The sequence below is a fragment of the Malurus melanocephalus genome, unplaced genomic scaffold, assembly GCF_030028575.1.
Source record: "Malurus melanocephalus ecotype Western Australia unplaced genomic scaffold, MMel_1.1 scaffold_126, whole genome shotgun sequence".
NCBI classification, from domain to species: Eukaryota; Metazoa; Chordata; class Aves; order Passeriformes; family Maluridae; genus Malurus; species Malurus melanocephalus.
The window spans coordinates 1,764,583-1,790,978 of NW_026623358.1; the positions used below are offsets into that span (position 1 = coordinate 1,764,583).

At 43.5% G+C, this 26,396-nt stretch overlaps 1 protein-coding gene across 3 annotated transcripts in view; it reads left to right on the top strand.

Moving 5' to 3' along the window:
- PHACTR1 (phosphatase and actin regulator 1) overlaps positions 1-22,864 on the top strand; it is a 304,815-nt gene extending 281,951 nt beyond the window's left edge. For all 3 annotated transcript variants that reach the window (XM_057370450.1, XM_057370452.1, XM_057370451.1), the window contains 5 exons: positions 1,148-1,203; positions 6,034-6,095; positions 12,516-12,656; positions 15,898-15,974; positions 18,083-22,864. In XM_057370450.1, the coding sequence (XP_057226433.1) occupies positions 1,148-1,203; positions 6,034-6,095; positions 12,516-12,656; positions 15,898-15,974; positions 18,083-18,098 (352 nt within the window). In that variant the 3' untranslated portion in view covers positions 18,099-22,864. The remainder of the gene's footprint in view (positions 1-1,147; positions 1,204-6,033; positions 6,096-12,515; positions 12,657-15,897; positions 15,975-18,082) is intronic.
- The last annotated feature ends 3,532 nt before the right edge of the window (positions 22,865-26,396 follow it).

The following is a 26,396-nucleotide window of genomic DNA, read 5'->3' on the forward strand; positions in this document are numbered from 1 at the left end:
TGTCAGGGGCAGGGTCTTGAACTGTCACACACATGWGCTCCTKGCTCTGGAGAAGGCAGGGGATGTGYGTGCACCAGGAGCTTGGCTCCTCTGTGGTGAGGAGCCTCTGTCAGACATTTCTCATCYGCCCTTGCAGACCAAGCTCCATTTCAGGGAGCTGCTGTGCCCTGGGTGGGGGGAACCTTCATTGCAGAAGATGAAGCCATGCAGCATTCTTATAATTTCCTATCAGTGCCCAGTAACTCGCAGGGAAATTGGTCCAGATGGCAGAGACTGGGACTCTCAAGTTGGAAATGTCTCTGAATGACCATGTCTGAAGGAAGAAGGGCTCTATCCTGCCATTGGTGTCATTGACAAAAGTCTCATTGACTYAGATAAGAGTATCATTGACTCATATAAGAGGATGCCCAACAGTGCTGACTTCTGATGTCATCTCTCTGGTTTATTTTGTTTTGCAAAGACTCTTTTGTGCTTGCTTTGTATTCTAAATACTCAGATCATTCCTATGCACAGAGTCCCCATTTGTAATTAGATTGTGGGRTTTGTGACCCTATTATGTACAGGTTGACTAGCAAGTCACACTGATCCTTCAATATGGAATTTAATAAAAGCCACAAGAGGAGGAGGGGGAGTAGGGAAGTGAGTGTGGTGAGGAGGAGGAGGGCTGCTATTGTTCTGCCCYCAGTGCTGCGAAACAGTCCCTTGTTTTTTCTGTGGACTGTGTCTGTGTGTTCAAATGTTGTTTGAACAAACGGGGCACAGTCAGGAGGCTGGCAAGAGGGCAGTGAGAGGGTTAGCTGGATCCTAGCRAGAAATACTTGTGCAAGTCAGGAAGCAGGGATAGAAGGAAGGAAATTAAGTGGAGACATCTGTGTAGCTTAGCTTTCAGCAGCTCTGCCTGGGGTAGGGATGGGAGAGTCATGCCTAAGATGACATAACGTATTTTGTCTTTCGTGGGTTGGAAACAGAGGAAACTGCGAAAGCAAATCATGGTCTGTGTCACGCATGGTCCGGGCATACCAAGTGTATAATGGAGCAGTGTCAGTGCTTTCTCTTCTGCCTTTCACACCCCAAAGTAACTCTTCAAGACAGAGAACTGAGGAGAATATGATATGGTCCAAAAACTGATCTTGRGCTTTTTTCGCAGACGACTGAGCCAGAGGCCAACTGCTGAAGAATTGGAGCAGAGGAACATACTGAAACGTAAGTCTTGATTCTGCTGACATTTAAACTGAAGCCAGATAATTTGGATTAGTTTTCGTGTACTTCTGGTGTTTTTTATAAACATCAACTATTCTGTGTAAGCATCACTAACAATAATTYAGAATAATAAAGGGTATCGTAAATGCAAATAAGTGTGGAACTCTATAGTAACATCTAGATCTGCAGAAACAGTTCTTTAAAATCACTGTCAGTAAATTTACAAGAATAAACAATCTGTGGAGAAAAAACCCAARTGCTAAATGCCATTCCAAACAGGGAGTCAGTCATCCTGAAAAGCCTCCTTTATGCATCACTTATATGGATGAGCATCCCATTGCAAGTTAGTAAAGACATTAARGTATGGTTTGATCAGCTTTCCTAAAAATCTTCACAGCAATCTACACTAGCTGGAGCCTTTATTCAGTTTATAAAAGAATTCAATGTGACTCAGGGTTATTTCCCTGAAATGTTCCACTGAAACCCTTCCCTTCAATCAGCCAAAAATTTACTGGTAGATCCTCAGCATATGATATTATAAATGGACAAAATGCTATTTAGAAATCCTGAACCAAGTTAAGTTAGTAGATACATTGCCACTGACTTCAAGGGAAGCTGGACCAAGTCCAATTTTCATAGCCTCATAAATGAATAGGAAGAAAATCACAGTTTCTTTACTCACATGGAAGAGGTTTGAATATTTAAAAAAAAAAGAGCTGTTTATCTAATTGTTGTTGTTACTTTGGAAACAGAACAAGTTCTTCCCATTTTAAGTCAGTAAGTGCATATTTCCAGGAAATTTTTTTGAAATGACTACAGAAAAAGGTATTCCTTAATGGTACCTTATACATAATGTCTCCTGAAGTATGCCCATAATTCAATAAGTCCTGAAGTTATTTCTCTTGTTCAAATAACTGCACTGTATAAAATCATAAAAACATGGTAGCCAAAGCTTAATTCTCTGAATAACAGCAGAATTCATTTATTAAATACTTCAAAATCAAATTCATAGCAAATTAATGATAGTGATAATGCCCAGCAGGGTCTTTTTATCTGTTCATGTTGTTGCACATGGTAAACAGAGAGAGAGATGCTAGTGTGAATGCAAGAGAAGAAGATTGGACAGCAGAGCGGTGTGGGCAAGCCTGAGGCTGCCAGAAAAGCSATTTGTTTGGGACCAGCCCTCTGTTAATAGCTGTGCTCCTGCTGTCTGCTCCTAACTCCAGTGACTGGCTGCTGGAGGAAGTCAGGGGCAGAGCCTGGGGAAATAGCTGGCACATCCAGATGTGGTTATCTCACMGGGTGTAGCAGAGCAGCTGGAGAAGGGGGGACCTGCAACGTGACSGATGCCAGGCTCAGGCAAGCGGGGACAGAGGCCAATTCTCTGGCAGCTCATGTTGTCATCCCAGGACCTATGAAMAAACACATCAGGCACCACCTGGCACTGGTGCATGACCAGCAAACGCTGCCCTGGCACTGGGGACGATGGGGTCTGGGGCATCTGCTTTGGTAGCAATGTTTGAAGCAGCATCTCCAGCGCTGGGTGCCTTGCAGACATTCCTAAAGGTCACGTTGCCAAGCACAGCAGTCACACAGTGCCCTATTTCAGAGCAATTACGCCTGAGTAACAGGTTCRTTTTTAATTGAGTAAAGGCTATTAGATGACATGGATGTTTGAAAATATTACCCTGAATCCAGAGCCATATTATATTTTCTAAATGGAATTTTTGTAGCTTGCTTTAGCACAGATCTGCCCCAAAACATKTGTTTCTTGGTAGACAAACAGCTTCCTTATAACAGGAAATAGCAATGTGGTATTTCTACGGCATTCCAACTTTTGGTGAACCACAGCAGGAAAGAAAATAATTAAAATAGTTACATAATTAAAAAAAGAAARCATAAACATGCTCTACCCTTGAACAAGTAAAAAGAAATATTTTCAGGTTTGTACATCGCTTTGTGTCCTTCCTCTAGACTTCTGAGAAGGAGAATTATAATAAATATAATGGAGTGTAGGGAAAGAGAGACTTAGGAAGTGATAATAAAAAGAGTGTAAATTTTCTAGTTAAGCAGGTCAAGCAATTTGCAAAAGCCCAGCTCAGCGCGCGCACAGACACACACACACACACACACACACACACACACACAAAAAACAAAAAAACTACCAGGCTCTAGAGTAGACTAAACAGGATTTTCTCTGCAGTTAAAGCCAAAATCTCCCTGATGAAAATGTCATGTCTTGTACCATCATGTTCCTATTACACATGTAACTGCATTACTGCCCATGTTGATGGGAAAAAATGAGGCAAAATGTGGTTGGACAGTCTTTATACATGAATTTAACGCTTCCTAGCTCTGAGCTATTGCAGTAATTGTGAGTTATCTTTACAAGGGAARAGCATCCATTGCCAAGTTCCACTATTTGCTGATAGCAACAGTGGGATCACAGCAGCCACAGCAAGGAAACGGAGCAGAGATGACTGGTGCTTGTAGGGTCCTTCACTGAAGTGTACCCCATTCACTAACTCTTATTGAGGTCAAAGGCATGTAGTGGGAGGAGTCTGGACCTGCATGGTCAGTTTGAAGACTAAAGAATCACTTTGCAGTTTTAATTGCTGTCCAAGTGTAAGTGGAAGGATGCCTCAATCCCCTGTGATGCACCACCTCCATGCCACTTCACAGGTGGGTAAAAGTAATCCAGTTGCCAGCCTGGCAAGTTCAGGATTGCATAAATTCCTCACAAAAATGATGGTCAGGTAGGCTCCAAATGCCTCAATCTGTATTGGGGGACATTCACACTGGCACAGAAATCAGGCATAAAAATTGCACCTGCACCCACTCACTCATTCTGACACACAGGTTTAGATAAACACAAAATCTCCTGAACACATAAAACAAAATAAAGCATCAGTTCTGTAGTTTCACACGATTGGCATGACTTAACTTAAAAGAAGTAGCTAAAACACAGTCACTTTCTAGTTTTGAAGAATGTATTCTTATTTTCCAGCTTTTGCCTGCCCGAATTCTTAAGCCTGCCTGGCTGTCTCTGAAGGTGGGAAGCTGGGCTGAGAGCAGGGAGAAAAACATCAGATGCCAAGAACAAAAATGAATAGCCATAACTAAGTTTTATACGTAACTCCTTGGCTGTTTGCAGTTCTACCCTGACTCTGTATGGACTCTCTTTGGTGTTGTGTCTGAAAGTAGGCATTTACAGGACCAACTACTCCAACTTTAGGACAAAAAGGAAAGAAAAAAAATTGCTAGAGTATCAATTGCCAGAAGAGAATCCAGCCCAGTTGGGACAGAAACCATTGAAAGAGGAAAATTATATTTATCAGTATAGATACTTCAGTGAGTGCTTAAAAATACAGTTGTGACTTCTGCTGTCTTGTGTTCTTTTTACTCCCCTACTAATTTACTTCCTTCTGAAAATACAAGCAGCATTTTTAGTAAAATGGCACTTAAAGATCAGAAGTGTAGTGTGAAATACCRTAACATTGACAGGTTCTTTGTCCACTTAGGAGGAGATTTCCCAGTCCTGCTGCAGTCAGTGGGCAATTGTGATAGCCCTGTCAGCTCTACTGTCCTGAGCAGCAAGAAACCTGGTTTCCAGCCTATCTCTGCTCACGTGCTCAGAGGCTTCTTTGGTTTCTAAACCTTAGGTCTCATTTTTTTTGTGTGGAAAGCCCCAGTTTTCTAGTGGGAGTGCTGGCTTGTGCTCTCACAGCTGAAGAAGCTACGGTTGGTGCATTGTTACTGCCACTCTGCAGGAGGTGCCTGCTCCATCTGCAGGATCAGCACAGGGTTCCCCCCTGAGTTTAGAGTGGTCAGAAGTTTAATCATTTAAATTAAGGCACCTATCTTCAGCTGGCCTTTGAGGTCCATAATCTCCCCTACAAAGAGTTATTCCTGCCTGAGCGAGTCCTATTTGAGCAAAGACCAGATCCCAGCAGGGGCACAGAGTATTTACTGGAAAAGSTGATGAGTTGTGTTTGCTCTCGCCTGTTATGTGCGGGCATGATTGGAGCAAGGAGCATTTCAGCCATCAGCAAAGCAGTGGAGACAGATCCTAACTGACCGAGAAGCTGAGTACCTGGAAACATGGGGTTTTAGTGACTTTGGTAAAGACCAGTGCAAAGAGATTCATGACAGCCTGCTCCTAAGTTGGAGAAGAGTCAGTGTAGTCAAATGTTACTGTGTTCTTGAGGGAGAAGAGTTGAGGCGTGCCCTGGTAAGAACTTGAGCATGTGATCTTTTGGCTTCATATTGGAAGTTATTTGCCCTAGGATGTGCTTTTATGCTCCAGTGTGATACTTTGAAAGCTCATGATGGAAGGACACACTCTCCTCAACTCTGCTCATGCCATGGGAAGTTGCACGATTTGGCTGGCAAATCCAAAGGGTTTTTTCTATCACCTCCAAAGAGTAGCCGCAAGAAATTCTTCTGTAGATGGAAAAAAAATACCTGTGTTCCTTTTCCAACCATTGACCTTGCAGAATCCAACCGTATCGTAGCTGAGCCCCCTGAGGCCGCCAGGCCTGTGGGCAGGGAGATAACATTTTTTGAAGAGCTGGCTTGCTGCCCAGCCCTTCTASAAAGTGACATACATGAAGAGGTGCCAACACAGGGAAAGGAAGGAAGCTGTAGATGTTTTATGAAGCGTGTGAAGAAGCACGGTAGCTACGGCTTGAGGACATTCACCAGCCCCTGAGGGACATACTGTGCATCAGAGAGGTCCTGAAACATTAATAAACTGATGGAAAGGCTTATTTTGTTACAAACTGTGCATGCCTGATGAGTCCACAGTCTGAGATCCTTGTAAATCTTTTACAGCCCGGAATGAGCAAGAGGAGCAGGAGGAAAAACGAGAGATTAAGAGAAGATTAACACGTAAGGTGAGAAGCAACTTYGATCCTATTATGACACTACTATAACTTTCTTCCTGTTGCACAGTTGTTTGCCTTTTTCCATTTTTTCAGCAACATTTTCAAAAGTAGAGTGTGAAACAAGTATTTTAAATAATTMGAAGAAATCAGCAATATTGCAGGGTCTAAGTCCATAGAGAGTGAAGGAAACAACTTTGCAGACTACTGCTGGTAACATTTCAAACAGGACAAAAGAAGATCTAGTCTTTGTAACTGAAGGAGTTTTGAGCAGTGAAGGATGGAGACCAGCATTTACAAGGATCAATGCTTCTTGTAAATATAATGGCTTCTGTAGCCATTGCAGAGAGCCAAGTTAAAGCAATGCTGATTTGAAAATTCCACCCAAAAAAMCCTCAGAAAAGAGAGCAAATCATTTTCTGGAAAGAGAGGTTTTCAGTTGAGGCATTTAAACTAAATAGAGACAAGCATTTGCGAAAAAGTGTATAGTGCAGAAAACAATCTTGTATAGGCAGGGAAGGACAAACAAAACAGCATCGCTTGATTTGAAAGTCATTTACTCTTAAAACTGAGGAACAGTCATTTCAGATACCCACATTCAGTTTTGCAGCTGGCATAAATGTCTGTGGACACCCAAACATGCGGGGATAATAATCCATCCTGTTATTGCAGATAAACTTTCTTTCACCAGTGGCATATTTTCTATCTCCAGACGGGAAGAAGACCCCCTAAAAACTCACATGCTTGTGAAGTGACTCACTCCCTCCCTGTACAAYTTTAGATGGCTTCTTTTTTTTGGCCTATGTGAGCACAGCTTTCATGGTATAAATAATAAGGAAAGGTCTCTAAATATGTGTGGAAAGGTTATACTCAGAGAACTGAATTGCTTTCTTCCAAGATTAAAAATCTCATGCCCTATTCTCAGTTCATGTAAATAGGCAGAATTTTTGGTCACCGGTAGGGGCATCCTGCTGTTGTCTGCAGGAGCTTGAGAGCCATAATATTGTTTTWAAAACACTTATATTCCTGACAACAGTGACGGGGATGATTTTGCATTCCCCTATAGCACTGCCTGAAAGAAAAGATCCTAACTGCAATGCAGATGTTTGATGGGATTGGGGCTCTGCGCAAAGGCTGCAAATACCATTTTACCAGACTTGCAATTTCCCTSCACATTGAAGGGTAAACATGTGCAGAGCTTGATGCCATTTGAGGAGTGGCTGTAACAGATACAAAGCAAAGCTACCCACATCCAATCTGCCACCTAAGAAGTGAGGGCTTGCGTTCCCATCCTCCACCATTTTGTAGGAATGGTACAGAGCACTGGAATTGTCTGTCACAGGCAGAGGCCACAGCTCAGCTAAAGCACCCAGGCTGCCCCTGCTTCACATCAGTATCTGCTCCCTAAAACCTCAGCAGTTTTCTGTGAGATTTCTTGCTTTTTCTTGTTTGCACTTTTAAGTGGGAATAACAGAGARGGTGGCATCAGTCCTTGTCCCTGGTAGCTGGCTCTTTGATCTTCATACCCCTGTTCCTGGTCACATTTCTTTTAGCCTTTTTTGGGCTTCCTGTCTAGTAAAGGTATTTCTCTCCCACATTTCTGAGATTGATAGCAACACAACTTAACATTGTTTGATCTGGATCATCTTTTTAAACTGTTGTGAATTGTTCTACTGACACATGTAATTTTAATGAAAGAACCGCAGGGCTGAACCAACAACAGATTTTTTTCTCATCTACCAAACATACCATCATAAAAGCTCAGAAATCACCAGAGAAAATAAGTGAATAAAGTGTGCAAATGTCGTAGATAGCAACTAGAAATGCCAGCCACCRAGTGAATGCAAAAACAGWTGTTATTCCCCTGCTGTGTCTTTCWYGAGTCTGTCCCAGATGTGTCGTTGTGTTACGGCAGAGTGGCAGCTCCTTCTGTTGGTTTGTACTGAAGTTCTGTTACCAAAGGTCTCTAAACCTCAGATCAAGCAGAAGTTTAATTGAGCACAGCGAGTGTGTTGCACAGCAGCCCTTYCTGTTTGCACTGAGTTTTCAAGCACACACGTGCCCGCGGGGTAAATTTAACATAAGSACAGTCTGCCATGTTGCCTCTTTTATAAGCGCGTGTGGCTGGGAATGAGAAGGGAAGTGGGTTCTGGAGAAGCCACTGATGAGACTTTCGACCTTTCTCTGAAGAAAAAGCTTCTACTGTCCCCAGTTTTTTTGGTGGCAACATTCTAACTCCAAGGGTAGATTCCACTCCATCCATAAAAAAAGCTGTTCTTAAAATTCCATCAGCACTGACATTTTGTTACAGTGTTATGATGAGAAATTGTAACATGACATTCTGTAATAAGTAAGATTACCTTGCTAGGTCTAGATGCCTTATTAAAGTCAGCAATAAATATCCASTTGAATTCATCATTTGGACAGGCAATTTCTTAAAAAAAAAAAAAACCCAAAAAACTATAAAGAAATCAGGTGACCTATAGCAAGCTGCACCTTTTAGCACTTTTCGTCCTCTCAGACTCATCTAGCTCCACATTTACAGGGGTAAGGAATAGCTACCATTCAAATACCAAAATTAGGGCAAAGGCTGCTGAGTAACTTTCTCAATAGCTCATATCTCTGCTGCCTGAGGAAAGAGAGGGGAAGCATATTTGCCTGTCACCTGACATRCCCATGGCTGGATTCTGCACACCCAGCCACCCCTGTTCCCTGCTCCTCAGGCCCACCAAGCAGCTTTGGGCACATGGACTTGCATCRTTTGGGTGGAAGGACATGTGGATTAGGAAGGTTTTTTTCTCTGAGCATGGGTYTTGACCCCCAGCCCTTTCAAAGAATATTAATGTGCAGCAGCCAGCTGGAAGAAGTGTTGCAGGTGGGTCACATCCACAAGGAGATCTGAGCCCCCAGGATTTACTACCAAAAATGTATCCTCCCTGAACCGCGAAGAACTTGGCCAAGAACCAAGGCAATTAACACAAGCCTGAACGTCCCCTGAGGACTTCCGTTATAGAGGGAGAATCGTAGCCTGGATAATTGAATGTGTTACGAATCACTTGTAAAGYGGAATAGAACTCTTTTTTCCTCCCTTTTCTTCCCTTAAATGGCACCATGCTGCCCAATCCTCAGAGCTGTTTACTGCTTCCTATCTCCCCACTGCCAAAAGCTTATTTTTCTGAGAGCTCTAGCTCCAAAATGAAATCTCTCAGAGCTGTTTCATTGACAAAATGATGAGGTGKGGCTGTTTCTTAAAATCCATGCAATAATCTGAAATCTTTGTTCCTGTTAAATTCCTGCTCCAGTCCAGTTTAAACTCTCTGTTCTCTGGTGCCTCTGGAAAATGCCCTGCTTGCTTGAAGATGTTAAAGCTTTTCTTTAACTGACCTCCACTGGCTTGCATCAGCAAAGGCTGTTGAAAATAATGAACTCTTGAGAGAGATGGGATTCATCAGAGAGAGGTGAGCGAGAGGCATTGGGGAGGAGAAAGGTCAGAGACGAAAAAAGGTTTAGTGGCTAATTTGGATAAACTGCATTTACAGTCAGAGGGAAAGGTCTTTAGGGCATTTTCATTGCATCCTGCTCCAGTGTCTTTATCACAGAGGTAGGGAGCAAAGGAGAGAGGGGGTTGTGTGTGCTGCTGGTTAGTGTTTGTAATTTTTCAGCTTGGTTTCTTCCTTAAATAACAGCTATAACATTTTAATGAGGTAACARAGCAGGCAATGATGATGTGCCCAGACAACAAGTTTCCTTGTGACTGAAGTGAAGCAAACTCAGCATTTTGCATTTTACTAAATCCCAAGACAAGACTGACAGGAGTAAGTCCCCTTCCATTTTTCCTGGTGGTTGTGCTTGGGTTTGCTTCATTTCCCATGCCACAGAAAGGGGGGTTGTGTTAAACCTTCCCTTCCAAATTGTTTTAATATCAAAGCCTGGAAAATGCCCATTTGTATCTGCACTGCTCCAGAACATACAAAAGAAAATCTGACCTCCTGTGATAAGGCATGAGAGGTCCTGTCCTCATGTACTGCTTTTGCATTAATACAGATTCATTTATTTTGAAAGGGAATTTTACCCTGGTTCACMCTCAAATAATGAGTCACTTGCCACAGAATTACCCTGCTCCCTCAGCTCACAAATCTTCACAAACAGTAAATAGAAATGCAAATGCCCAGGTGGTGCACACAGAAAATGTCCTGACACACTCACACATGCATCCCTTTGACGCTAACAGAAGTAAATAAAAAAGGGTCCAGCTCAGTAAGAACCCCTTCTCCCAGCTTGGAGCACCACACCTTGTGCAGACACTTGCATCATGCCCTTGGCCCTGTCCTTGTCCCATWATTTGAATGTGCCCTATTCTTTCTGCCTGCTACAAGAGGTCATTCCCAGCTGTTGCTCGAGACAGACTCTGTAGCATTAAGCAATTTAAACCCAAGAGACCACAGCTTACAGGTCATAAAAATAAACTGCAAGGTGAGATCTCAGGTGAGCTGTGCCCTCAACGTGGACAAACATTGAACTGACACCTGCAGTGGGGCTGCCTACAGTCTGTCCTGCAAAGCTGTGTCCCCAGCTATGCAAGAGTTAAGGGAGCTCTGGGCAGCCCAAACATACTGCAAGACCYTCACACAAGAGGTCACAAGCAATCTCTGCAATGGCATGAGAAGAAAGCAGGGAAAATTGTTAGCCATTTAAATAATGTAGCTTTAATTAATGGCTTTTAGAAAATGACTTAGCATGGTTGTCTCTCTCTTTACATTTAGCATGATCAGACTGGCACTTTGGTTTTATGTACTGAATATATTTTGTGTGTATATTTATATATGGAAATATATGTAGATTTCTGACTACAYGTGAACTATGTGATATCAGCCATGGATTTCAGGACTTCCACAGCCAGARCACTGGCACAAGAGTTAGAATTGCATTTTTTTTCCATCCTCATTCCTGTTCTCCTGAGCATCTCACAAGGCAGTATGTTAGTGCAGCTCTGCAGCCTCTCCCCAGGAGGTGTTTCAACCCAATTTGTTTGTGCATGCTCAGGGATGCTGGTGTGAGGAGAGCAGCCCCACTTGCCTCCCATCACAAAAATCTTTTCTGAACAGAGAGCAGAAAGACAACCATCTGTGCCAAGAGCAAGCAAAAGCACGCAGGCTTRCAGTCAGATGCAGGATAGGGTGGTGGAGCTCCACCCAAATGCTGAAGAAAGGGGAGATTTTTCACCCTTCACTTAGTACCCTGGGTGTTTTAATTCTTTCTGGAAGAAGAAATGCAGGGAGCTGAGATCCTTAATTTGGAAGAAAGGTGGAGTCAGGAGCATAAATAATGTTACAGAATAGAATTGTGAGCACTTTATTAAATATTTAGACTTTTCACCTTCACAAGGGTGAAGTATTTCAAACACATCTATTTCTAGTRAGTGAGAAGAGCATGATGCACTGTGTAGGAAAGCGTTATCAGGATGCAGTTTTTCCTAATGTATCCATGTTGCAAATGTTCTACTCTAACAGTGAAACTCTTCAGCTAATTTACAGCTACATGAACACWTTTATGTAGCACCTTCTTCAGAAACGATTGTGTAATTGCTTTTGACATTCACCAGCWTGCTATGCATCCAAGGAGAATTGATCCCTGAAAGCCAGCTCCTGTCCCTGCCCATTTAACTGGCTGTGTGACACATGGACTACCAGCACAGTAATTTAAGAGGAGTTTTGACTGTGGCTGCCTATTCTGCTGTGGAATTTGAAAGAAATGCTTTGAGACAATGAAGCTGCTTTCCTGACATGATATAATTTGCCCTTGCCTTTTTGTTTTTTGGGKTTTTTTGGCTCRTAGCATGCAGCGTGAACTTTTAAGTGCTGTGACACAAARCAGGGCTGTCAATAGATACAGCAAAAGTTCAATGAGCACTAATCATCCTGCCTGCCTTTTCTGGAGGTAAGGACAGGTCTGCACTACATCAGAATGGAAAAAAGAAAAGTCATTTTTCACCTTTTGCACATAGCTCAGGGTCATGCTTGGCCTGRCCCTTCCCAGGCAGTGCAAAAGCACAAACAGCAGCAGAAGACTGGAAAGGGAACCGTTTGTGCAGATAGTTTTAAAGTCTTGTTGTGGTTATTGTCTCTTCTTGGGACATCAGTGCACTTGGAGACTTTGTTGCAGTACATCTCATCCCTGAAAGGGCAATCAACCTCAGCTGGGAATTGGGGTCCCAAAGAACAGTGAGCTGCTCTGGCAGCAAAGTGAGATGATATTTGAGGTCRGCATTTCCCAGGTAGCAATTCTGTGAAAGGCTGATGAAAACAGCACTGGGMATGTCTGAACCCTCTTATTACCGCAATGGTGGTTTAGTAAAATAAACCCCCAAGGAGCACACTGTAGGGAAAAACCAAAGTCCTGATGTCTTTTTCCACTCCTTCCTCAAACCTGCAGCTGAGTCAAAGACCTACAGTAGAAGAGCTACGTGAGAGGAAGATCCTCATCCGCTTCAGTGACTACGTGGAAGTTGCAGACGCGCAGGACTACGACAGGAGGGCGGACAAACCCTGGACACGACTCACAGCCGCCGACAAAGTAAGTGGAGCAACTCTGGGAAAGCCATGGCCTGAACAGCCAGAGTGTGCCATGGCAAACAGCATCCCTTGGGTCCCACAGGTCCCATGGCTGTCAAGGAATAAACATCCACCTGACATCCCTTCCCAACACACATGTGTTTCTTTCTCATTCACAAGGTTTGTTTGTTAGTTTATTTAAGCGAAGAAGGTATCTATGTGCATGGAAACCAGGAGAGGGAAGGAATCCCAAGCCCCTTGAGGAAAGGTCTTGATGGCAGCCCTGTTGTTTGTTTGTTGGTTTTGGTCTTGCCACAAAATGCTGCCAGCTGAGAGCTCTGGCAAGACTTAGCAGAGCAGTGAGATAGGAGCATGTGCCAAAATGGCTGTGCCAGGACAGGACAGGCTTGGGTGTCAAAATGCCAGCAGGTCAATTTGGCAAAGGCACCTCCATCCCTCCAAAGCCAGCTCACTTTTCTCTAGTGAGTTACAACAGGGGTCTTTGCTCRGGATTTCTGCCACAGAGTATTTTAAGCACTGAGCTGAAATCACATGAGACCTGCAGATGAAAAAAGACACACATTTGGTATTGATGGCACTGCCCTCTGAGCATTGGTGGGACTAAATGGTGTCTCTGATGTTGGTATTGATGGCAGAGGGTTGAATTGTGGCAAGTTGTATCAGTCACATGCTGAGGGTCTTAATGGTACCTCAGGAAAACGATTTAAAAGATTTTGTGGACCTTGTAAGAAGTGAGGACTATGAGGCTGATTCAGTCATGAATCTTACAGTCACTCTATGATGCTCRTGTAATTTCAAAGACTTCAGTTACCTGAATTCAAGCTTGGACTATTTCTTTGCCATGGAACTCACTCAACTAGCAACGGAGAGCATGATGTCCAATGTTTAGAGAATTAGCAGAATTTCCAGCCATGGCATTCATCTATGGTGCCCTTGTTTTTATTCACAAAGGACAGCCTGTTGTATAATTCAACCAAAGGACTTGTGTTGTCTTGTGACATTGGTCTCCTCCTCAATAGAGAGATTTTTTAAGTTTAGCTGTGATTAAGTTAATGTAGCATAAACCRATCTGGAAAAAAAAGGAAAGCTTCCTCTGAACTGTCCACAGACCATAATATACAGGGTTAAATTACCTTTTCTCATTTTACCACACCATGTTTGATAAGTCAACTGACTTGGTTTTATTCTCTGAATTGGTAGATGAGGGAGGCAAAAAATCTCCCAGCTGGTTCTGCAGCCTTTAAGAGATCCCTGTCTGGGATGAAAGGCATGAAGACATTTCAGCTGGGCATGGAGATTTGATTTCCAGACAAGCCCTACCTCATCCTCTGTCTCTGAAAAGAACAAGAATCGCTATTAATTTTAACCTGGTAAAGAGTTTAGTATTTAGACAGAGTACCTTGACATCACTTTTTCTCTTTACAATGTATGTGCAAGTTTAGTAGCCAGAGAAAAGGGTTAAGTCCTCCAAATTTTTTCAGCAAAGCACCATCAGGAGAAGAGATGTTTGTCATTCTAATGTTACTGCACTTTATGACATAAGAAAGCAGATAGATTAGTTTTTGTTTGGATCTTGTGGGCAGTATTCTTATTTCTGCCACTCAAATGACCTGATTTTCCTCAATGCTATGTCCACTGTTGGAAAAAATAGCCAGGCAAATTGAAACAAAACTGCATSATCCCATATAGGATTATTTTCTTTCAGAGCTGTGATTCAATAGCTGCCTTCACTGGTCAGCACAGCCTAGATTTATTGCAAAAACAGATTTTAGCAATGGGTTTTTATGTTTGCCAGTCGATTTTCCTCTGTGTGCTGGGTGGAGGGAACTGTCTTCAATCAGAGTTTGCCTTTACCAGGTCTGACTCTTAGGGGAAGGAATCTCTCCCACAGATGAGGGATGGAGGGGGGAATAATCTCAGTCCCTGTGGGSATCAGCAGCCCCTGTGGCCTCCTTCACAGTCACTTCAGTAGCAGATTGGTCYGCTGAAGGCAGCCCTGGAGCTGCTGCATAGCCATCACTCTGTCCTGATGGATGGAGGCAGTGCCTGACAGGCACTTCCAAGCTAAATAAGAAACCAGAGCTGTGGAGGAGCAGAAAGGGCCCTTTCTGTACAAAAACACTTGCAAAATCTATCACTTAGGGTTCGTGAAAGCAAAGGTAGTTGGTGACCAGAGCAGTGGCTGTTGCAGAAGTCCTGTTTTGGGCTCGTGCTATTCATACTGGTTTGGATTTCCTTCATTGAGAAAAATTTCTGACAGACATAAGAACCATTTACTGGAGCACCCCCTTACGACCCCTGATGTTGTTGTTTTCAGCACACAGAGAGAAGCAGTGCACACACCTGGCACCCATGGGAGGGTTTGGCCACAGCAGACGCCTTGCACGTCCCCTCCAAATGCTCACAGTGAAACTACCTATGAACTACAAATATCACAAGACTGTCCAAGGTCTGGCCTTTGGGCTTGGGACTTGAGCCAGTTCTGCTGAGCACCATCTCTACCATGCAGCTGAGTCCCACCAAGTCACCCCCTCTGTTTTTTTATTCTTCAATATTTCTCTTCCTGCCAGTGCCCCTGGTTTTCTTTTCCCTCACAGTCAAGCCACAGAGGCTGAATACCACCACACCATGGCAGGTTTTCTGCTGGGTTAATTTGTTGAATCAGTTCAATAAGTGGCACAGCTGGGTCAGAAGGGAGGAGCAGGGCAGAGGGGCACAGCCTGAGGCAGAGTAAAGGGCAGGGAGCCAGGTAGCCTGCTTTCCTTCCCAAATAATATCAGTACTTTTGGTAACTTCACCTGAGGAAATTCAGGACCAATAAAGGCATAAGACATCTCACGCACAAATTTGTCAGGATCTGGGCCCAGTCTAGTCACCATCCAGCTCTGGAACAGATCACAGTGTTTCACAAGTGCACTGCACATTTTTTTCTCATGTTTGTGCTAATTTGGATTTTGTACATGTAAATGTTTATATAATAAGCCAGAATTGGGTTCTGTACCTGCATTGTCTGTGCTATGTTTTCAAATTGAGCCATTCCACCAAAGTATCTCTCTTTTCTCTTCATGTGATTTAGAACATGCTTATCTTTGTTCCTTTTCACATTTTAAGGTCTTTGTTTGTCTTTCTCTCACTGATAAAGTTATCTATCTGCTTTACTTTTAATATACTGTTTTAAGAACAAAGCGAACTTATTTTTATCTCTCTTATTATACATTTATGAGTTTATTTGTCCTTTGCAGGCAGCCATTCGAAAAGAGCTTAATGAATTTAAAAGCTCTGAAATGGAAGTTCATGAATTAAGTAGGCATCTAACAAGGTAAGCTGGGGAGATTAATTTTTTAAGACTATAAATGAATACTGTTGTTTTTAATAAAAAAACTAAGCTAGCAGCTGTTTCTCCAACACACACTGAACACACCATGAGGTCTAGATAACATTTAGAATTACAGGCTGTAAAAGCAACTCRCACAGACAAACACATTCTGCCCCATTATGGACATTAGGCAGGCACGTGCTDTTTAATGAAGTATAACCTCCTTTTTTTTTTTTTTAATCACCATGCTCTAGCTGCATATATGTTCTGCTTAGATCAGAAGTTAAAAATAAGTGTTGCTGTCTGAAGAAGGACAGGAAAGTCTGGTAGAGCACATAGCAAAGTCTGAATGAGTGCACACTGAGCCCGCTGAGGGTGCAGCTGTTCCACACCACRCAATTCCCACCCACAGATGTTTCAGTCCTGTCCTCCATGTCCAGCCATGGGTGACACAGTGGGGCATGGCAAGATCCACACTGTAAGAGAGGCGCTATTATTTACACCTTGGACTTTTTTTAGTTTGAAAGCTAGASACTGAATGCATTATCCATGAACCCAAACCAACCTTCCTCTCTGACCAGYTGGRGCTGAAGTCAGGCCTTTGCAAATCAACACTTTAAAGACAAGTGTTGGGTACTGAAGACAAGTGACGGTGAGATCTGGTGCAAAACTGGAGCCGTCCTTGTATTAATGTGTTCATCAGCTCAGTGCTCATGAAAAATGTAGGCGGTACTTTTAGGAAAAATACAGAAAAGCTTAAGGCAGAATTAATTTTGTATTAGGGGATTTTTATGTGTATAAATTAATAATTATATTAAAATTCACTGCATGTATTATGCATATATTCCCTTGCAGAAACRATCTCCCTTCTCCTTCCTAGCATGTACTAGGCTGGTTGCACTGGGGTTTGTAGTGATGGAGTGCTGCTAGCCACAAGCCAGCTGCTCCTGAGCCACAAGGTCTGGGAGAAGCCTTAGGATGTACAATTGGCCTAGATCTGTTTACCCTGGTCACTGAGCCTTTGAGTGACATTTGGCTCCTCCAGGGCAAGGTGATAAATGTGGAAAGGATGAGACTGTTTTAAAGGGGGTGTTGCTACAAGGAGTCAACTCTGTTGAAAGCTCCACTGAATTCCATGAAGCCTTTAGCATTCCCACAATGTACAAGCTGGTTTAGTGTTCCAGAAGTCTCTCTGGCTGCTTGGCTTTCWCAGGTTTCTGGGCAATATTTTCCTTCTCTTCCAATGCTGGAGTGAGCAGTGACCCTTTAAGGTGGCTCAGTTTGTATCTCAAAGTCACTCAGTAAGTCTGGGCCAGGCATGCACCGTGCCATAGCTCACRTAACAGAAATTAGAGAAAGGTTTGGTCTGAAGAACAGTGGGACATCCTGGTTAGATGAGTGGCTTAGGRAAATACGCGCTTGAAGGAAGCATGCTTAGCGATCATTCCCTTAAATAAACTTAGATAAATCACCATTATAAAGTCATTAGCAAGATAATGAACTCTTCATGTCATTAAGCAGTGGCATGAGCAAAGAATGTGAGTGTCACTTTACTAGTGGGACACATTAATTAAATCATAATAGAGTGAAAAATCAAAGCTTGAAAAAATGTAGTTGCAGATSTGACAAACTCAGTCTTCTGACACAGGGTGCCTTGCAGGAAGGGGCCATTTTACCTCCACTTGTCTCTTTAGCCTCCAACATTARGGAATAATCATACTTACACTGTATGTAAAATCTTCTGGCAGAAAAGCATACATTTTGTCTAAACCAGACCATTTTTGTGGAATCAGGCCTTGTATAGCRTGGAAGAGGGCGAGCTGATCTGCTGGCAAGGGATGGACCCGAAATGTGTGAGTGTCTCTGGTAGACTCTGGTGCAAACAGCTTAAACCTATGAGCTGTGAGTCTGGCAAAGACCAAGGAAGTGTGTCTGTCTGTTCTAGGCCCTGCCAGCATGGCTGATGTCAGTGCTGCAGGAGTCRAGCTGCCTAGTGGTGTCACTGTAGCAATTAGTTCTCTATTTTTTTTAATGTGCAATATACATGTGCGGATATTATCSGATATTATCTCACTGTTTCTCTTTTTGTTTTTTCCCCCCTCGGATTTCAGGTTTCATAGACCGTAGCAAATCAATTCTACCTGACTACTATGCCATCTTCAAAACATAACTAAAAGGAACCATAAGTGCTGGTATTATTCACTTCCCTGTTACGTACAATGTAAATCTTCTGAACTGCCTTTTTAAAAAAAAAAAAAAAAAAAAAGAGTAGAAAAATAAATATTAAAAAAAAGGAGAATTGTATTTACATGTGATGAGTACTGCAGCATCATCAGACCTGCTGGTTCAAGCTTCAGTAATAGAAAATACCCCTGGTGGGAATCGTGCCAAGACTTGGCATCTATGTATAGGACTTTCCCGGCATGTGGATTTGCCATATGTGTTCAAGCCCAGCTGGTGGTGCAACCGTCGTTGTTTTCAGGCACCTCTCATCCTAACAAGCCTCTGTCATCAACGCTGGAGAGCCCTGAGATGTTGTTCAGGGAATCACTTGGCCTGGATGAAGTCTCCAAAAGATGGGCCCTTAYGGCACTAAAGCACTTACACCAAACACTCCTTTCAAGCTGAGATCACCTTATGAAGATGGTGAAGGAGCAAAACTACTCCATGGKCCAGCCCATCTGTGAATATCATCTGACTAGAAAGGCATTTCTTCCCCTGGAGTTTACAGCCAGTCGTAGATATTGTTCAGCTTCCAAGCAGAAAAAGCTACCACCTCTGAAGAACAGGACTCCCTTCTGAAGGCTGCTTCTGTTCTAGCAACTGTTTGTTTTCCGTCTCTTTCAAGTATAATTTTCTAAACCCAGTTGTCAGCCCATTAGCAGTAAGTGACAAGAATGCTGAAGAYCAGCAAGCAAAAACCCATCTCTCTGTGGTCACTGCATGGCATCCGCTCCGCTTGTAGTTTGTCTTTACACCCAAACCTCGTGACTGTGTGAGAGCCAACATGCCCCCAGCAGCAGGAAAGGCTGGGATTCCCCTCCAGCTCTGCAGAGGGACGCACAACAGGAGGAGCTGGAGGTTTCCTGAAGGAAATCGACCATCTCTGTATCAGGTGTCTCAAGAACTGATCCTAAACTCATACTGAGCAAAGCATGACAAAGTGTGTTACCTGGCCTAACAAAAGGAGTCTGGGGCATCCTTAATTGATCGTGGGACTTTTCACTGGTACCCACGGCTGAGGCGTACGGACAGCAATTCAGAGGTGCTCTGAATTTATTGGTTCTAATTTTGGTTTAAATTTATTTTTATTATAGTGGTTTAACACACTAACTGACCAAGCAGAGCTCGGAGAGCTGGTCACTCTGGGCCTGCTTTACTTGCCAATTTAAATGTGTGCTCGACAGTAAGGAAGCACACACAGCCTCACTGCATTCAAGAATATGTCTGACAGGCTTGCTTGAACCTGAACACAATTAAGTGCTTTTCTGAACTTAGGCCATCACCTTCCAGAATTAAGACCTTAACTAGTATAATGCCAGCAAGCTGGGGCAAACATTGTCAGGATTGCTTTCAACATCTTACAAGATGCTATTATGCCATGTTTTGGGATGGTGGCTAAAAGCACTGTAGCAACATCACTGTAAGAAGTTCCAGATTATTACTTCAGGACACCTTTTTTCTTCTACAATAGCTATTTTCCTTTGACAGTTTGAACAGAGAGGCCAAAGTTTTTTACTACAGAATTGTGATTTCTGTTATTCTTTTACKGATTTTTCCTTTCTCACTGTCTTCCATGTATCTAACCTCTCTTCTGTGCTTCCTGTGCCATGCTAACATCGCCCTTCACTGATTGTGGGCTGAGAAGCCTCTCACACTTGAGCATTTAATGGCCAGTGCAGTGTAGTGCCAACACTCCTGCCTCTTCTCAGGCCTCTTCTCACTCCTCTGGACACAGGAGTGCAGCCAAARGACCTGCGTGTAGCCCATGGTGTGGCTCCAGCACCCAGACTGGCAGCAAGGGTAACACCCTCCATCTACACTTGGTGGTGGCGCTCAGTGCCTCCCAGACCAGGTCTCCATCAGAGACAAGCAAAAGCTTTTCATTCTCATCCGTGGCCATCTTTGCAATGCTATGGATTGTTAGCTATTAAATAACGATTGGCTGTTGTAGGATGGAAGATCAAAAGAAAGTAAAATCCAGGTGGTTTCTGGCGCTTCCCAGACTGGGTGATGATTTCTGAGGAAACACACTGTGATCCCTGTATCAGCAGCTCACAGTTGCTTTAGATAAGAAGTTCATCAGTAGTGAAAGTCTTCAACATGCAATGTTATCAGCTCAGTGCAGCAGAGGCAGASCACTTACCCTACCAGCCAGGAATGCACTGCCTTTGGGTTGTCCTCATGAAAACCTCAGATTCGTRTTTATAAGCTCATTCCCATACATATGCACTCAAGTAAGTAACAGGACTGCATCACAGCTTTAAAAAAAGGGGGGAAAGCCTTTATGCTTTTGACTGCACAGACACTGCATTAGCAAAGGGTCTGCTACAGAGCTTTTCTGAAGAACAAGTCCTTGTGTTCCCAGTATGGATCTCACACCTGCRCTGGCATTGCTAGCTTAGAGGATCACTGTGAAAGGGAAGGGACACGRTTTAAGGAGCAGTGGTGACAGAAATCACTGGACTTGGTAGGCTAGTGGGAGGGAAAGGTAAAGTTTGTTTCATTTTTATTAACAAATTTTTTTAAAGGGAGGTGGAAGTTGCAGGCTGCTGCTGTCAATCCATTGTTAGTGCTGGAGTCCCCAGGGTCACTCTGGGCATTGCCCCTGTCCCTCATGGGCACAGTCCCAAGCAGTGCCCACACTGCCAGTCTGGCACCCTAAATAAACCCTTGGGCACTGGCTGAGACACGTTRCAACCAAGTCCTGGGCAATGGCAGCCTCATCCAGATAAGACCCCAGCAYGTCCCTGCCAACCACCCAGCAAGCTGCCACACTCAGCTTTGCCTCATGATTTGTGCTGTCCCCAAGGCAGCTCCATGCAGCCATGCTTTTTTTTTTTTAATTATTTCTCTGGGTTTTTTTTTAATTAGCTCCTGGCTGAGCAGACAGACACCAGGACACAAGTGGAAGAACTGCCATATTTCTCCCCAGCTGCTAATAGAGCTTATTCCTGAAGAGGGGGAAGGGGAGGAGAAAGAAGCCATACAAGGTGTTTGGCACTGCATTATCACAGAACTGACACTTCATCTGTTTTAGCTTCAGTGGGTCTGGGTATTTTGCAAAAGTTAACCTGTCAAGCATTCCACAACAGCCTTTCAGGGCCTGAACATGGCAGCGCATCCTCAGTGTGCACACCCACCTCTGGCATCCATGGGAAGTTGCACACAGACTGGGGAACTGCTGGTCCCTTTTTTTATAAATCTGGTTTCTTGAGAATTGTTTTCTCACCTGTGAAAGCCATCTCTATCATGGCAAGGCAGCTATGATTCTGTTCGGGGTAAAGAAAAAAAAAAACAACAGTCGTGATTTCTCTCCCTCCCAGGGGCCTGGATTATGTGTAGGACATCATGGTGGCATTCCTGCTAAGACTTTGTAAACAGACTCATCCTCATTCTTATTGGGAGATTTATAGTGGTAATAAAGAAACTCATCAGGTTTAGAGCACAGAAAAATCAACACGGAACAAAAATGACTACTCGAATCATCCATCTCCAGAGCTCCTAYATAATGGAGATAATAATCTAGAGTCAAGGAATAGAAGTGTTTTTGTTATAATCTACTGAATCCTGAGTACTTAAAATGTGCACATATTTTGACATCTGTTCAGCAGCCTGCAGAATAATGAAGCGGAAATGGGGAGTAAGGGGTGGCTGGGAGATGATGGGGATTGAAAAAGCAATTCCCAAACATCAAGACAAAAAARTTTTGATTGTTTGGGAAAAGTGATGATGAGGAAGCCCAATAGTGCCATCACCCTCCTACCACACCTTCACCAGCACAGGATTGCAGGGACCTGGTGACATCATTCTGATTTAGAGGGAATGTGGGCATTGTGGCTTTTGCCCACCCTACACCCCACTTGCAGCCTGAAGAAGTTTTGGTGGGAAGGGGCTCAGGCYAACTTCTGTGTCTAAGCAATTCCTAGTAAACACACCAGGCATTATCAGCAGAAAAGATGCAGGGAAAGAACATCATGGACTTTTAGCTTTTTTATGTYAACTGAAACCATTTAGTGAGCCCGTTACACAAATATATCCCATCCTAATACATTAATAACCACTGAATTCTGTCATCACTGCAATCACTCATCAAACTCACCCTTCCTTATTTCTGCAGCACCACCTGTGCAGTGCAAACACTATAAACCAAGAGAGGGGGGAGCACTTCCAACATGCCTAGTGAGGCTTGCACTCATGAAAATAGATGGGCAAGGTGGAAAACCATAGTTATACATGAATGGGGGCTCCCTAACGTGCCTGCAAACAAAATCACTTTGTATAAATAGCCATGGGAGATGACWAGGTTAATAAAAAATCAGGAAAGAAAAAGGCAACAAATTATTTTACCCAGGTGTTCAGTCTGCTCGGGCTTGGAACAACTTCTGTAAACAAAGAGGAGGTGACGGGCACATTAYCTGCGTTCCTGTGTGTCCCAGTTACTCCTGCACCAGTTGCATTTTCCAGTTGATATCCAAGTGTATGTATATAGTTCGTCTTTGTATAGGAGTGAGTGTGGTGGCTGTCAATCGTGCTCTTCCAGTATTGTAATTTAACAGATCATGGCTGTATGAAAATCATGTAAATAACTAGAAAAAAATTAAACTGGATCTCTATGTCCTAGTTTTTGTACATACTGAAACTGCATGATATTTAAATTATTGTCTCTGATGTATGCAGTTTCTTTAAAAAAAAATCATTTTAAAAAAGTATTCCAGTGCCTGTGTATTTTCTCACTCCCTGTCCCAGTGACCGACAATATAACACACAAGGCAGTCAAAGATACTATCCACCTCTGTGGGAGCAAAGCAGGAGAGGGARACTTTCCAGWGCAGATGGGTGGGGCAGATCAGGCAAGCCCCGAGTGTCATTGCTGGGCTGGTTTCAGCATAGCGAGGAAGGACRAGGAGTACCTCAGCTGCTGAAAAACAAATCCAACAGTCTGCATTAGACACACACAGGCATCCAAAAACCCCATAACCAAATCCCATCTGTCACCACAAAGCTGCTGGTGCAGGCTGTGCTCTGCCGGTGCCAGCTGCCAGAGCCAATGCACAGCCCCAGGCGGCACCAGGAAGTATTGCTGTTCAGCASAGGGGCCATTCCTGCACATCCATGTTGCATGTTCCTGTTTTTTGTTCCCTTTTCCCTGTTTCAGTGGCTGCACACCATTTCAGGCTGTGACAAGCTGAAGCCTCTCTATAGTGAGGAGGAAAAGCCTTCACAAAAGTAAGTACATGCCTTCAAACAGGCTCACTGACCTGTAAAAAGTGCTGAAGGTGACMGCTCTGCTTGGGCTCTTCACTGTTCAGAACTGATGGTGCAAATATTCTGACCCTGAGGAGATGACTGACACCCAGCATCCTCACTGTAACAGGCAGCTGGGAGCAGCTCCCTTCCCTGRCGCACAGAGGCTTCCAGTTACACTGGAATTAAAGATCCATCTACTTTAACAAAATTCCTGTCCTTTGCTGAGGGAGAGACAACATGATCAAAACTCTGGCCTTCTAATTGGCTTCCACTTGGGCTGTTCTAATTTGCTTCCATCTGGGTGACATTTCACCTACTTCACAATCCTTGTTTGCGTGTGTTTGTATGTACTTCCACTCTGACAGCCAACAGGTTTGTGGCTATCCAGTGAGATTTGGATAAATAAACAAAATTGTAGGTTTTGACTAAAGATCCTCTTCCCCCAATCGAGCTATGGCTTCCATAGCAGCAGTACATATTGGTTTAGTTACATATGGTAATTTCTGTGCTTTTAACAAGAAAAATATTGGTGAGAACACATTATATGTGAATGTGAAAACACAGTCCAATCTCCTGCACTGAGATCTCTACAAAAGGGATGGGGTTTTATGTTTTAATGGAAGCATTTCATAAAACTAGTCTAAGTGAAGGGATGTGTGTGCCTTCAGTGAAGTCCACGTAATTACTGGCAATCAAACTGTAATCCAATACCATCTGTAGGCAGGAAACGGAGGAGGCTGGAAAAAAATCAATTCTCCTTTCAAGAGAAACACCTGCACAAACACCCTGCTGCTTRGCCGTGCCTGGCTAGGAGCTCAGTGCCCTTAGCACAGGTGTATGGYTGGATTGCTTTGCTATCATCTTCCTCCCTGCGTTTCTCCCCTTTGCTCCTCAGATCAAGGTTCCCAGACAACCAAGCCCAAAACCAACAACGTGGCCATGCCCCAATCACACAGTTGAGCTSGTCTGTGGGGACAAAGCAGCTGCTCTGCTCCTGGTGTACGTGATGCAACACCACCCTCAGGCCACACTGGCCAGCAGAACCTACAAATGGTGCAAAGCCGCTTACAAAATTCTTCCCTGAATGGCAGAATGMACAACAGCTTGGCTTTTAGGCAAATATGTGCCACAGGAGCTGTGGTGCTCAGAAGCACATCATCCTCAGCTGAAGGTCTCCCTTSAACTGAGGTGCAGTTGATAGCTGATCTCCTCTCCACAGAAAGCTGCTCGTGTCACTGTTATTTTATAAGCCTCTGAATTATTGTATTTCAGCTACTTTTTGTCTCCATGCTCTCCTGGTTTTCTTTCCATGCAGTCAGGCCCTTTATTTAATAAAGTCCAAATCACTCATCACTTTCCAAGCATTATCCTCTGACATCTGCCATTACTCTTCTTATCTGGAGTTCACATCACATTTGGACATCAGCTGGAAAAGAACTGATRTGTGCAGCATGGGAGAGCACAGACGTGTGTCACCACTCTAAACCTCTCCTGAGAAAAAGTAGGGCTTGAGGGGGAAACTGGACCAAATTAAGCTTTTTTTTTCTTGTTTGCAAAGCCCATGAAGATATTTGGTAGGGAGGAAGCCTGAGGGGGAGAGCTTTCACTGTCCAGAGTTGAATGTTTCAGTGCCATTTCTAGGGGAAAAAAAGCAGAAAGGAAAAAAAAAAAACCCAACACTTAGCAGTTGGTTCTAAATGAACAAGCAAGTATGCAGCAAGCAGTTACAAACTCAGCCAGTCAAGGAGGAATTATGTAAATAAAGACAAAATACATAATCTTCAAGCTTCTCAGGAAAAATGAACATCAGATAACTTGTTATCATGTCCCTCCTGGATGACATAGAGGTTAACAGAAAACAAATAGCAAAGATAACCCCTTTCTCATCTTACTTTGCCGAGGATTTCAGTGGGAGCCTCAACTATGTGTAACATCAACGCATTCTGTGTTAGGAACTACTAGTCCATAGGAGATAAAAACTTGGATTCCCATTAGAAGTGCCAAGTTGCACACCACAACTACTGCACTGGTTCAAAAGGTCCAAGAACAACTGCTCGGCAGCAACCCCAGGCTGGTGACAATCACTGGAGGCACTGGAACCCCAGGCTTCCCAAACAGTGGACTCAGCTCCAGGCTTAGTCCTGACTTTAGAAGGTACCTTGCCTCAACTTTCCCCTGCTTGTCACATGCTGGGGACCATGGAAGCTTCCATTGTGCAGTTCTGCTCTCTGGGGAAGCAGGGCTCTGAGCTAAAGCATTATGTTCCACTGGGTGTRTGAGCAACTGACCAAACACCAAAAATTGAGTGTAAAACTGAGTCATACTTCCAGTCTATTGGGAATTCAGGACATCTTCTGYCTAAACTGAATTCCCTCATAAATCCAAAGTTAAGTTTGTGAATGGATCCATTATGAGACACACAAATGCCTCTCACCAGTGGTGAAGGAAGATGAACTTAAATCACTATTGAGCACTCTCTTGAGAGCTCCCCTTCTTCAGCACAGCCCACAATAAATAATGCAGTTTGCATTAAAGAAGCACTCCTGAGCCTTCTTTGTATGTGGAACTGAAAAAGCTATACACAAACTTCAGCTGGACATTACAGTGGAGCAACATTTGGGGATCCATTCCACATGCAAGAGGATGTTTACGAAAAATTACTGTTGCTCCTGTGGAAACACAAAGATTTTTTTACTGTGAGGATGACTGAGTACAGTTTGCCCACAGAGGGTGACTCTCTTGGAGACAGTCAGAAGCCACATGGACATGGATAGTACTGGGCAACTGGCTCCAGTGGCCCTGCTTGGGCAAGGCGGGTTGGACCCTACGGACCCCAGAAATCCCTGCTAACCTCAGCCTTTTTGTGATTCTGTAAAATCAATCTCTCCCTTCTGTGCAGCTCCAGGCCTGCCAAATGGTAGTGAAAGTCTTCTTTAAATTAAAAAAAAAAACAAC